This window comes from Pelophylax lessonae (genome assembly GCF_965119305.1).
Source record: "Pelophylax lessonae genome assembly, chromosome: 9".
Lineage (NCBI taxonomy): Eukaryota > Metazoa > Chordata > Amphibia > Anura > Ranidae > Pelophylax > Pelophylax lessonae.
This window is the reverse complement of record NC_138776.1, coordinates 84,002,263-84,014,515: the sequence shown is the minus strand read 5'-3', so window position 1 is coordinate 84,014,515 and position 12,253 is coordinate 84,002,263. Positions and strand designations below refer to the sequence as shown.

Genomic DNA, 12,253 nt, shown 5'->3' with positions numbered 1-12,253 from the left:
TTTATTAAACATGCCTGAAATGTGTCCTATACAAGATTGTGTATCCCAATTCTGAACAAGAACTAAGGAAATAATCAGACCCAAAAGTCATGCCAGTTTGCCAGATATGAAATTCATGAAACCGCTGAATAAACAAGTCAGATTCAGTTTCTGCTCCATGAATTTAAAATCAGCCAAATATTAGACAGGACAACAAGGGAAGAAAAATTGAATCCAGTTTCTGGCTGTCAGTCATTCTTCTAGGACACGAATGCAGGAATCCGATTCCTTAATGTACATTGTAAGTGCATGCTATTCAAATGTGGAGAGCGGATTTTGAGCAGAGATTTTATAAGGAACTTTGTGAAGTAGTCTGAAAGGACCACCTTCCCCCATGAGAGAAATAAGGAGGCTGCAGTTTGATGGTCTCCATCTGCTTGTTGCCTGGCTGTCCTAACTGGGCATATCTAGTAGCCCCGGAGCTGGCCTTTTGTGTGTTTTTTACTTTACAACTTGTCCCAAGATTTTGTGTATTTTTTTACCATAAATACTTTGGTGATGGTCTCCTAAGGTTTAACTTATTAAATTGGAACCCTAGCCAACATTTATAGATGTAGCACCCTACAAGGTAGGTGCTAGGTAAAAGTATAGTGGGCCTTGGCTGCCTACGAGCAGGGCCATGATTTTCAGCTGGGCTGTCATGTCTCCCAGGTGTGGCTGCTGAGAGGGGAGTCTCCCCACTGGCTCCATGAGAGGATTCTCATTGGGTAGTGGGGGAAACCCAATCAGAGGCACATTCAGGCCTGTATCTACCCCAGAAGGCAGATTCTGCCGCAGAGGATTCTGAGAGTGGGTATAAGTTTGAAGGGAGCGCATGACGCAGCGTCTTTGTTGGGAGGCAGAGTCCCAGGAGGGAGAGTACGACTGTCTCTCCTCCGGTCAGAAGGATCAGGTGTCTCGGGTGGTTTGCCTGAGAATCCAGAGAAAGAGAGCTGAGCTGCAGAGAGGAACCAGGACTAGCGGAGAAAGAGGGGTTCTGTTCCAGGAAAGCATTCCAAGTTCGTGGAGTACTGTGAACTAACCATAAGGGTCTGCCCAGCTTAAAGTGGACCCCTCCGGTGAAGGTCCCTGGGATCCAGGAGCTAGCGGTAAAGGGGGTGTCTAGTGAGAGGACCCCTAAAGTGTAAAGGGGGTGCCAGCGATTGGACCCTGAAGAGTAAAGTGTACAGCGTGCAGTGTACACTGTCAAGGGTTGCAGCAGCACAAGCAGTTACAAGGTGCTACCTCAGTCAGTGAAGGGCTGGAGGGAGCTGTTCATCTGACTTTTGAGTTAAACAGAGTGTCAGGAGTCAAGTGTCACTAGTCAAGTGTCACTACAGTCCTGGATCTTCTTTAACCAGAGTGTTAAAGTCGAAGTTCTAGCACAGTTCAGCAAAACACTATCTTCAAGCACCAGGAAGCGTTGGTCTGCATTCAGCTGGTGTCAAAACAACGCCAACAGGCATTTTTCTATCAAGTGTCCCAGTTAAACCTAGTTGAGCCAGAGGAGTATCCCACTCATTCCCTTCTCCCATCTCCATTACAAAATAAACAAAACAAACCAAAGATGCCGGAATGGTCATTGTCTCCAATCTCACACTTGGATATTCAACTTCAATGTGTTGGAAGTTTTACCGGTAACAATGGCAGACCCATATCAGGCTCAATGCCTGGAAATATTGCTACATACAAGTTAGACTTTTTACTGGTTACATTTTCTTCATTATATTCTGCCACTCTTGGGATTCATACTACACTATACACTCAGAGGCCGATACCTCCTGTTTAGGGATTCATCATGCCGGGTCATGTTACTACCTCCAGCTGGGTTTTTAGGCTATGATCATCACTACACTGCTAGGGGTTTCCATATGCTCTAACCTGCCTAAATAACCAACCCCAAGCACCATAAATGTTGTGAGGGCCTTGCAATGCAACATAAGCACACAGTGGTGCCCTTTTATGAAACGGAGATGAGCAGTGATCCTGCTGATCACAGCTCATTTCCGATCATTCTCAGTTTATGAAACAGAAATGATCAGCGGAGAACATGTTCTTCGCTGATCATCTCTTCACACAGGAATCTGTCATTGCCTGACACAGAAACAGCCAGGCTATGAAGCTGCGATCTCCGCACTTCACTGGCGATCTGTGCCAGAATTCACACTCCCAGATTCACCAGCCTGGAGCTTGTGAAGCAGGGAGTGAAGACAGAATCGGGGGAGAACTGAGGGGGGAAAAAGGAAGTTTATCGACTTCCTTCTTCCTCGTTCAGACCCCCCCAACACAGAAATCATGTCCCCCTGCCATATTTATGTATATATATATATATATATATATATATATATATATATATATACACACACACACACATGTATATATATATATATATATATATATATATATATATATATATATATATATACACACACACACATACATGTAGATATATATTTAATGTGTATATATATATATATATATATATATATATATAATATGTATGCGTGTGTGTATTCAGTGTGTGTATATATATATATATATATATATATTTATTTATTTATGTAAGGGGACTATTATTTATTAACATTAGTGGGGATCGTGTACTCAGCAGTGATAATTTATCACTGCTTTTTAAAGAGCGCCTTTGATTTTCATACTACGGTAATCTTGCTTCGTCTCACGAGATTACAGGCGCTCCCATTCTCTTCTACACAGATCTCCGAGAAAACACTTCTCCTCTGATCACCCTGGGAGAACTGAAGTTCTCTGCTTCATAAAAAGGGTGCCAGAGGAGATAATTTTCCCCGCAGAACTGCAGAGAAGCGAATAGAGAAAAAAATTCACCCTTTCATAAACGTACACCATTATCTCAACTGCTGGAAAGAATTCTGCACATAGTTGAATATATTTTCTTGGGCGCACTACCTCTTTAGCACCCTTAGCATGTGACAGGGCCCCTTAGACAATTAGTTATTGATTATTGGTTATTTTTACCAACAGGGCTTCATCTCTCTGTCTTTTACCATTAAGGAGTACATCCTTCTGGGTCTCATTTCCAGCACAATTCCCTCATAGGAGGGCCTCCTGGTCAGTAATGCACTTTTTGGTGTTTTTCAGGATAAACAGGACAGCACACATTTTTTTTTCACAAATCCACTTCTGTTTTAAATGCTGTTCTGTGACTGAATTAGTCCCGGCTTTTATTTTATTAGCAATGTAGAAGACCAGCCTAACCACTTAAAAAAAAAAAAAAAAAGACCTTACTGGGAAATTGCAATGTCTTATTAATGTCATCCATGTCAATGCAGAAGATAGCTGTGTCTCTGGCACAAGGTTTATTTATGGGACTCGTTTTATAACATAGATCACTATTTTTAACCGTAGTTCTCAATAGTAAATGTATCTTCCCTAAAGTTTCCTGGCAGCGTGCGAGTTCACCGGACTGAAAATGTAATGCACAATTTGGCTTGCCATAAATAATGGTGTATATAGTAGAGGCTTTGAGGAAACCAGGAAACCAGCTCATGTATACATTGTACATAGCAACTAGGGAGGTCACAGCTTGAGCTATCCATATATTCTACATGAGCAGGACAAAAAGGACTCTGTCATAACAAAGCTGGCAGTTAGTGTCAAGCTTATTTTCTCTCTCCTGAAATGAAACTACAACCCTGTATATCAAGGGTAAATTCTAAACTCCATTTAAAAAGGTAATTTTGGTTATTTGACAAATCTTATTTGCACCACAAAAGTCCAATTGCAGTATGTTACCCACAAGGACTGGAACATAATAGTTAAACTGCCAACTAAATGCACAGCTAAAATGCAAACATGTTTAACATTATCAGTCAAGGGATTTGTAATATTATACAAACTATCTTATGACTCTCACACATTTTTACACTGCACGGCCATACAGGTGACACAAGTAGTTTGCAATTAAGCAGTTCATCTTTTTGGTTTAGTATTTCATCTTCCTGTGTCACCTCTTTGCCTCCCACTGGACAGGGAATCAGCATCCCTCCATATGTCTAGTGAGCAAACCAAGGAATCGAATTAATTCTAAACCACAAAGCAGCAGGATTTTATGGATTATTTTTGGTAAGCACTATTTTAACACAGGGCTTGGCATGGCTAAATGTTACAAAAAAACGACCTGCCCAGCGCCTAGAACTGCATGTCCTAGGCATCAGGTGATAAAAATTGTGCATCCCGGCTCCGGAGAATTGACATTAACAAACTGGAGTGCCTGATTGCGACATTTGCCGCCGTTTCCAGTCCCCTGCAAACGTCACGTCGCAGGAGACGGAAGCCGGGGCACAGAGAGCATCGGGAGGAGGATCCGCCGCCGCACACCGCCGAGATACATCGCTGGATCCTGGGGACAAGGTAAGTAACCCCTCTACCAGGATCCAGCGATCTTCCTAGAGGTACCCCGAGTGTGGCTCGGGGTTACCGCTTTTGGCACTGAAATTTAACCCCGAGCCACACTCGGGAATACCAGTAGGAAGGTTAAGGGGTGTGTTATTCTACCTCATCCCCTACCGGGAGGATTTTCTTTGATCCTGCTTTCCCTGGATGGCTAGGGGCAGACATGTTGAATTATTTTCCCTGTTCTTTGACGTGGCTCTGCCATACCCCTACTGTATGTATTCAATAAACTTTATATTTGAAAAAAAAATTGTGCATCCCTGCAGTGAATGGGCTGACAAAAGCCCAGGAGCCAGAATGCAATTTCTAGTCACTGTGATGACCTGGTGCGTGGGATTTATCAAGCCCTGTTTTAGCATTTTAGAATATAGAATTATGGCCAATGCGGGCGGCACAAACAGACTGCCCAAATTGTAATCTCTCCTCATTTTAACCAGACTTTGTGATTGTGACTTTGCCACTCCTGACAAAATCAAAACAATAGGGAAGCCTACTAGCCGTGTATCTAGTTTACAAAGCATATTCGGCAAAGAAAATGTGAATAATGGTGGATGAAGCAACTAATATACCAAGTGGAACTAAAACTGATATTACAATGAAATACAAAAAGGACTTAAGAGCTCTGCCAGAAAGACTTTTTGTACAATACTGTATTATAATGTGTACTTGGGGGAACTGAAAAGGGAATTGCAGAACTAGTTGCTGCCAGTTGTGGCTATTTTATTACATGGAAAACATTGCATTTTGTAGCCTCCCTTTCTCTCACTAGTATTGGCAGTACAGTAAAACCTTGGATTGAGACTAACTTGGTTTGAGCACGTTTTGCAAGACAAGCAAAATGTATTTTTTTTAATTTTGACTTGATAAGCAATGTCTTGATATAGCAATATGGTTACATTTAATAAAAGTACAACATTTAGCAATTCATGTGGCTGATGATTAAAACAGGTACATCCAAGTATGTAGGCATCTGGGGTAAAGCTGTCCACATAGACCATCCTCCTCACCGCCATTGATGTTCTCCCTTCCACCCTGCGTACCACGCCTCGCTTTCAGATTGCTCTACTGCAGGGTAGTCCTCCCAGTCACGTCTGCAGACGTGTATGATCTATGTGGAAAGCTTTTCTCCAGTTGCCTGCATTCTTATATGTGCCTCTTAATCATCAATCACATAAGTTGCTAAATATTGAACCTTCATTAAATGTAACCATATTGCTACATTTAGACAAAAAGGTTGGGGAACAAATCATGGGTTTCCATTATTTCTTATGCGGAAATTTGCTTTGATATAAGAGGGGTTTGGATTACAAGCATGTTTTGGAACAAATTATGCTCGCAATCCAAGGTTTTACTGTACTTGCAACATTCAAGCCAAGTGACTTGTATACACATGTATTGCAACTGTATGCAGGTAGTGTACTAGTGGCAGTGGCACTAGTTAGTGAAACACTCATCCCTGGTCAAAGAGTAAGGAATGCTATAAATGGTGCAAATTTCTTTCCTGCACCTACGGGTTGCAGGAAATACATTTGCACAAATCCCCCATTAACACAGACAGTGCTGATAAGGGACTCCCTCCTGCTGAGCCATTGTGTTCTCCCAGGGGAAGGCATTCCCGCTGGGAGAAGACAGGGCTTATTGCCAGCGGCTGTAGCAGCCGCTAGCAGTATTCGCAAGTAAATCTAGCAGACTGGTTGTACCCAAGTTGATCAACTTGGTACATTAAGCCTGTCCATACACAGTTTGAATCTTGGCTGAACCTGCTGGGATTCGAGCGGTCTAGGGCTGGCTTAACTTCCAAGTAGTCCTTTGATAGTAATTTTAATAGTTTCCTTATACAACACTTTAGATTTGTACGTTTTAAATCAGAAATATTTTGGCTATTACAATATCATAGCATCCACTAGTTTAGGGCAGCTAAATAAATATAATAAAAATATTAACCTATTGCATAACACATACAGTATGTGTGGCAGCAAAACTGTCAAAAGACAGCTTTTAGTCTCTGCTAACTATTGGTAGCCAGTGGGACCTGCTCATGTGGCCATTGTGACAGCCAATCACGGTGGTCACATGATGTCCGAAGACGATGTTGTTCAGGGTATATATACATTCTGAGCCATGTTTGAAATCAGCTGTTACAATATGGACTAGATGTTAAGTGAATTATTACAAAAGAGATCTAATCTGTTCTGTAAATATTGATAGAAGCACCTCCAGCACTGCTCCGAGTAGCTGAATTCAGAACCTTTAACTTTCTAATGAAAGTTCATGAACTGAGGGCTGTAAAGGACTAAAAAGCCTTTTTTCCATCCGATACAATAATCTTTAGGGGGATGATAAATACAGTTAATCAGCAAAACTGATTTAATCAATCACAATTACTGTTAGTAAAGTTGGCCATACACAAGCCAATTTTTAACGAACATTCTCAGTGCATTTGACGGCTTGACAAATGCCATTCGAAAGGTACTTTAAAATTTTACTTGATTTTAGCAATCAATTTTGAAATTAATAGAACTATAATGAATGGAAACCATATTTACGGATAGAAAGGAGTTCAATAAATTTGCCATTCTGCTCCATGGAATTTTCTCATCACTGCAGTCAAAAACAAAAGGTTTTTTTTTTTTTTTGGCCCACTAATGATTAGAAAATTGAATGAACGTTCTTAAAATTAGGACAAAATTCTACTAGTGTATAGTCCACTTTAGTCCAGACACTAAAGGCCTAAAGTTTTTTTTTTTTTTTTAATCTAAAAATATAATAAAAAAAAAAATAAATGAATGAATAAAGACAACAATGTGAAATACTACATAAAAATAGGGAAAGGTATGAAATACTACACTCTACGGTTGTTTGTCCTGAATGTAGCCTATAAGAAAAAACACACAAGCCTTTTGAAGTGTGTAGTATTATTCTAGTGTGAAAAACTCTCTAAAATACACAACTAAGAGAATTCTTACCTTCTCTTGTAACTGGAGCAGAGCAGCAAACGTTCCAAAGGCAAAATTAAGTAAAATTAAAAAAAAAAAAAAAAAAAAAAAAGAAATGAAAATGCATTAATACAGAATAAACAAGACAAAGGCAGATGGCAAGCAAACCAAATCACCAGATAACTCAAGGATTGTAAATTGTATATGTTTATTACATACTTCAAACACAGGCGTAATCATGATTTTTTAGTCTTGTATTATTAAATACAATATGGCTGATAGTTGATTTCATTTCTTACAAATGACTTGTGTATGTATGTAATAAACCAGCATTATGAAAATAGGATTGCAATAGAAATGTTTGGCTCCATAACCGTGAAAGATAAGACTTACCTTTTATTGACCCCAAACAAAAAGGATGAATTATGGAAAATGTTTGGTAGAATGGAGAATGCATTCTGCTGGCCGATTACATACTCTTAGTTCTGATCACTTAAAAAAATGCACAATGGGTTTTTGAGTTGCTCATCTGGTGCCCATTTTGCCAAAACACAGATCTCACAAGTTGTCAAAGCTCAGTTTTAGTGATTCTACAAATCTAAAGCTGGGTGGCAGATTGAATTAGAGAAAGCACTTGATTCCCCATCCGGCTGAAGGAAACTCCCCTGCCTACTCTTGTATTCCAATAGCTGGCACCTGCAGCTAAAAGAATACCTGAACAGTACCTGCATCTAATTGGATGCAGTCACTGCTTGAATGAAAATTAGCTGCCTGGTGGTGCCACCAGTGGCCTGAATTTCACCCAATTCAGCAAGAATTAGCCAACGTTTGATCTGTGTATGTCCAGCATGTGAATTAAAATGCTATTCGTTTATCAGAAATGTTGAAACACTGAACTCACTTATTTTTTCCACATTTAGTGTTCATTTTTCCAGTTCATAGCCCATGCAATTCTGCAGCGGAAGGCCTATAGTAACTCAGTGACCTGGCAAAGTTGGCCAAAACGGTGCAGGGGTCCTACCCAAGTACAACCCAAGAAACTGAAGGCTTCTTTAATTTTATTTGACAGATTTGTTTTTGATAGATATTTTCCTAAATGTTATATTCCCTCATTATAATTTAACGTATATTCATATGACTATTATTCTTTTACTAAGCCACCTCACATAATGGATCTTCTAGTCTGGACTTACAACAGTAAAAAGTTGTCAAATATTATTCACACATTGCCATGTTACAGCAGGGGTGAAATGCATAGGTAACTGCATATAAGAACTGAATGTTTTATTTAGCTCAGCTCATATTGGATAGATGTGATTAAATGTGGTGTACGTCCACAAAATCAGGAGTTTGAATTCTGAGACAAGGAGGTTTTATCTTTACAAAAGGGACCAAATGTCATTTATAGAGCATTTTCAAGATGCAAACATGTGAATGGGATGTAACTCTAAAGACAGGTAGAAAACAGGTATTGTTAAAAGGCCTTAGGCTCTGAAACTAAAAGGGCATAAAAAAAAAAAAAATAAATGTGTACCTCTGCTTGGCAAATGGGAAAAAAATGAGAACTATTGGTTTGCCGTCATAAAAAGCAGTCAACTAACCCATTTCTCTAGAATATTCCTAAACACAGTAGGACTGCATGACCTTTAATTCCATCAGCTACAGAATGTTTATATTCATGGTAACATACATGCAAGTGTACCTGGCACAACATACAATGTGAATATGTATTTTGTCAGGTAACTTAATGCATACCTAAACCTAGAACCAAAAATAAATATATTGCAGCCTATTAGACCCACCTGATGTGGTGGCTACATTAGTTGTTTATTTTTCAGGTTAAAGCATAGTTCCACCCAAATGTAGAACTTCCACTCATTTGCTTCCCACCCCCCCTCCGGTGTCACATTTGGCACCTTTCGGGGGGGGAGGGGGGGGACGGGTACCTGTTTGGCAGGTACCCTTCCCTACTTTCGGGAAACAGTGCCGCGGTTAAGTTAGGTCCCCTCCTCCTACCCCCCTGCCACCGAGCCAATCTGATGCGCAGCGCGCTTCGTGAATGCGCAGTAGGGACCCGCCCGTGAAGCCGCAAGGCTTCACTGCCAGGTTCCCTTACCGGCAATGGAAACATCGGCTGCGGTGCCGACGTCGCTGGACTCCAGGACAGGTTAGTGTCCTAATATTAAAAGTCAGTAGCTACAGTACGTGTAGCTGCTGACTTTTAATTTTTGGAAGGGGGGGGGCGAACTCAGCTTAAGGAACATTTTCGGCAAACACAAAAAATACCTGCTAAAAAGCAGTGTCCTTGTATCTTTCTGTGAGGTGAAAAGAAGTCCAGCCTGTGTAAAAACTATGGCTCCTTCCACAGACACAATTGAGAAAGGAGTGTAGACGCAAAGGGACAAGAAGTGTGTTATTTTCAGATTACCAGGTGAAAGTACAAGGGGAAAAAAAGCCCGCAGCCCCGTCTAAGGACTGACAAGTTGCAATACATGATATTTTTGTTTTTAGGTTTATATATGCTTGAATTCAGACAAACAAAAACAGTGTCTTCATTTTTGACAGGTTTTGTATGTCATTGTAAAACAAATGATCAGTAGTACAGAAAAAAAAAATATAACCTCTATAGTGATGGTGTATCTAGTCACACAAGTACTATTGTCTGCTCATCATCTGATATGGTGTGACTTTTTTTAAGTGATATTAACCCCCCATTAAACCACTGATGGGGATTTTGGAGATATTAAACTGAAAAAATAATCTAGAGATAAAATTAATTTGTTAGCATAAATGAATAGATTGCCTGAGTGGTGTATTTAAAAAGACTACAGCATTATTTATTATGCTTTCTTGCCTGCATTAGTTGCTATAACCATCCTTATTTTAGTAATAAACATTTTTCCGAATGTTAGGAATGAACGTTAAAGCTTAAGGAACAGAACCACACAAGTTTTTTTTCCTTTCTCTAGTCGCAATACTCTCCAAAATCCATCCACCATAGGACCCCAAGCAGTGTTGGTGATAACCGGAGACCCTTGATCAGTGCATCCTCCACACAGCATACATACATGCACTGTGGTCGGTGAAGTCATTTTTCCGACTGCTGTTGACATGCTGCTTAACAGCTGAAAATTGGAACATAACGGATAAAACTTTCTAAATTCTCTTCTTACTCAGCTTACCACCATTTGTAACAACTTGAAACAAGAAAAGAAAAATGATACATAGATTTGGGTGGATTGAAGCAGATCCTCTTTCCATCTTTACCATCGATTGCTAGGTCTTTCATGGCTGGGACAAGCCAAGCTCAACTTTTCAACCAAGTCGTTATAATTATTCCTCCCCAGGTTCTTCAAACATTTCTAGGGAGGGATGATGGCCCTGCCCTTCTGTGTCCTCCTTTTAGTGGGTTCTCCACAAAGTATGGGCAATGTACTCAAGATAGTGCCAATAGTAGCAAAGTTGAAATGCTAAACATGCTAACAAAATGGGTGATAATCTAATGCAACAATGAGGGTTGTCAAAATATGTCCCACCACAACAAAATTCTAAAATTCATCTTGGGTGGATTGGTTTTAAAAGCAATTTGGCAAAATAAAAAAACAGACGTGAGGAGTTATTAGTGGATATAGGAAACTACCTTATAGCACAATTTGTTTTTTTTTTAAATAATAAATTAGGGTTATCTAAAATACTGTAAAAAAAAAAAAAAAAAAAAAAACACCACAACATGGGAAAAGCATAGATCACCAAATTTGCTTACAGTTGGCAGAGAAACTGTCCAGTGAAGGTTTAACTAAAAAAAATATCTATTAACTTTAACACGCCCAGTAGATGCAGTTCTAAACGCAAGTTCCCTATGACAGTTGCAAAAGTTTGAGCTCTTCATACATGCGTTTTTTGCAATCAGCATCCCATCCACACAATCAACGTGCCACTGTTTTCTGACAGTGGGGACTCCCGACCGATCTGATTTTTGACATTTTCCAACAAGCCCATTCCCCACTGAACTGACCAAATTATCTATCCATCTATGGCCAGCTATAGTTATTTACAACTTAGCACAAAGTAGATTTTATTTCAAGAGATGCATGAACATGGGTTAATTGAAATACTGTGCAATATTGGGGAGATGACTGGCCTTTTTATGAGCAGCAATTGTCACTTCTGGCTAATTAGGTGTAGCTTAATCTTCAAAGTAAAGTAAAATATATATATATGGATATAACAACATATCAGCAATAGAGTCTCTAGGCACAAGTAAATTGATCCATACATCTTACGCTGCAGGACTAATTGCTGACCCGGATACAACTATCATTACCAAATCATAACTTCGCAATCATTCCAGTTACATAAATACCCATACTTACACTTATTTACAAATCAAATCTACCCATCACCATAATGGAAGACCCCTTGTTAAAAAATAATTTGTACAAATTATTTTTGACTTTTGTACTAGCTTCTTTATGCTGCACTGGACATATACATATTATTTATTTATTTTTAATTACACACATCCACACTGTATTTTAGATATTTTTATGGTGTCAACAATTTACCCAGCACTTACATAATACTGTACATTCACATACGTCTCTACCCTCAAGGAGCTTACAATCTAAGGTCCCTATCTCACATATATATATATATATATATATATATATATATATATATATATATATATATATATATATATATATCTATATCTATATCTATATCTATATCTATATCTATATCTATATCTATATCTATATCTATATCTATATATATATCTATATCTATATCTATATATATATATATATATATATATACCCACTCACTCTAGGGTCACTTTGGACAGGAGTCAATTAACCTACTAGTAT

General features: G+C 39.1%; 1 protein-coding gene across 3 annotated transcripts in view; it reads right to left on the bottom strand.

Annotated features, from left to right (window-relative positions):
• The window catches only part of MYOF (myoferlin), a 291,688-nt gene that overhangs the window by 41,871 nt on the left and 237,564 nt on the right, over nt 1–12,253 (bottom strand). For 2 of the 3 annotated variants that reach the window (XM_082267588.1, XM_082267589.1), the window contains one exon: nt 7,416–7,427. In XM_082267588.1, coding sequence (XP_082123714.1) covers nt 7,416–7,427 — 12 coding nt within the window. Of the gene's footprint in view, nt 1–7,415; nt 7,428–10,453; nt 10,511–12,253 lie in introns of all 3 variants that reach the window. The other variant, XM_082267590.1, reaches the window with a different exon arrangement.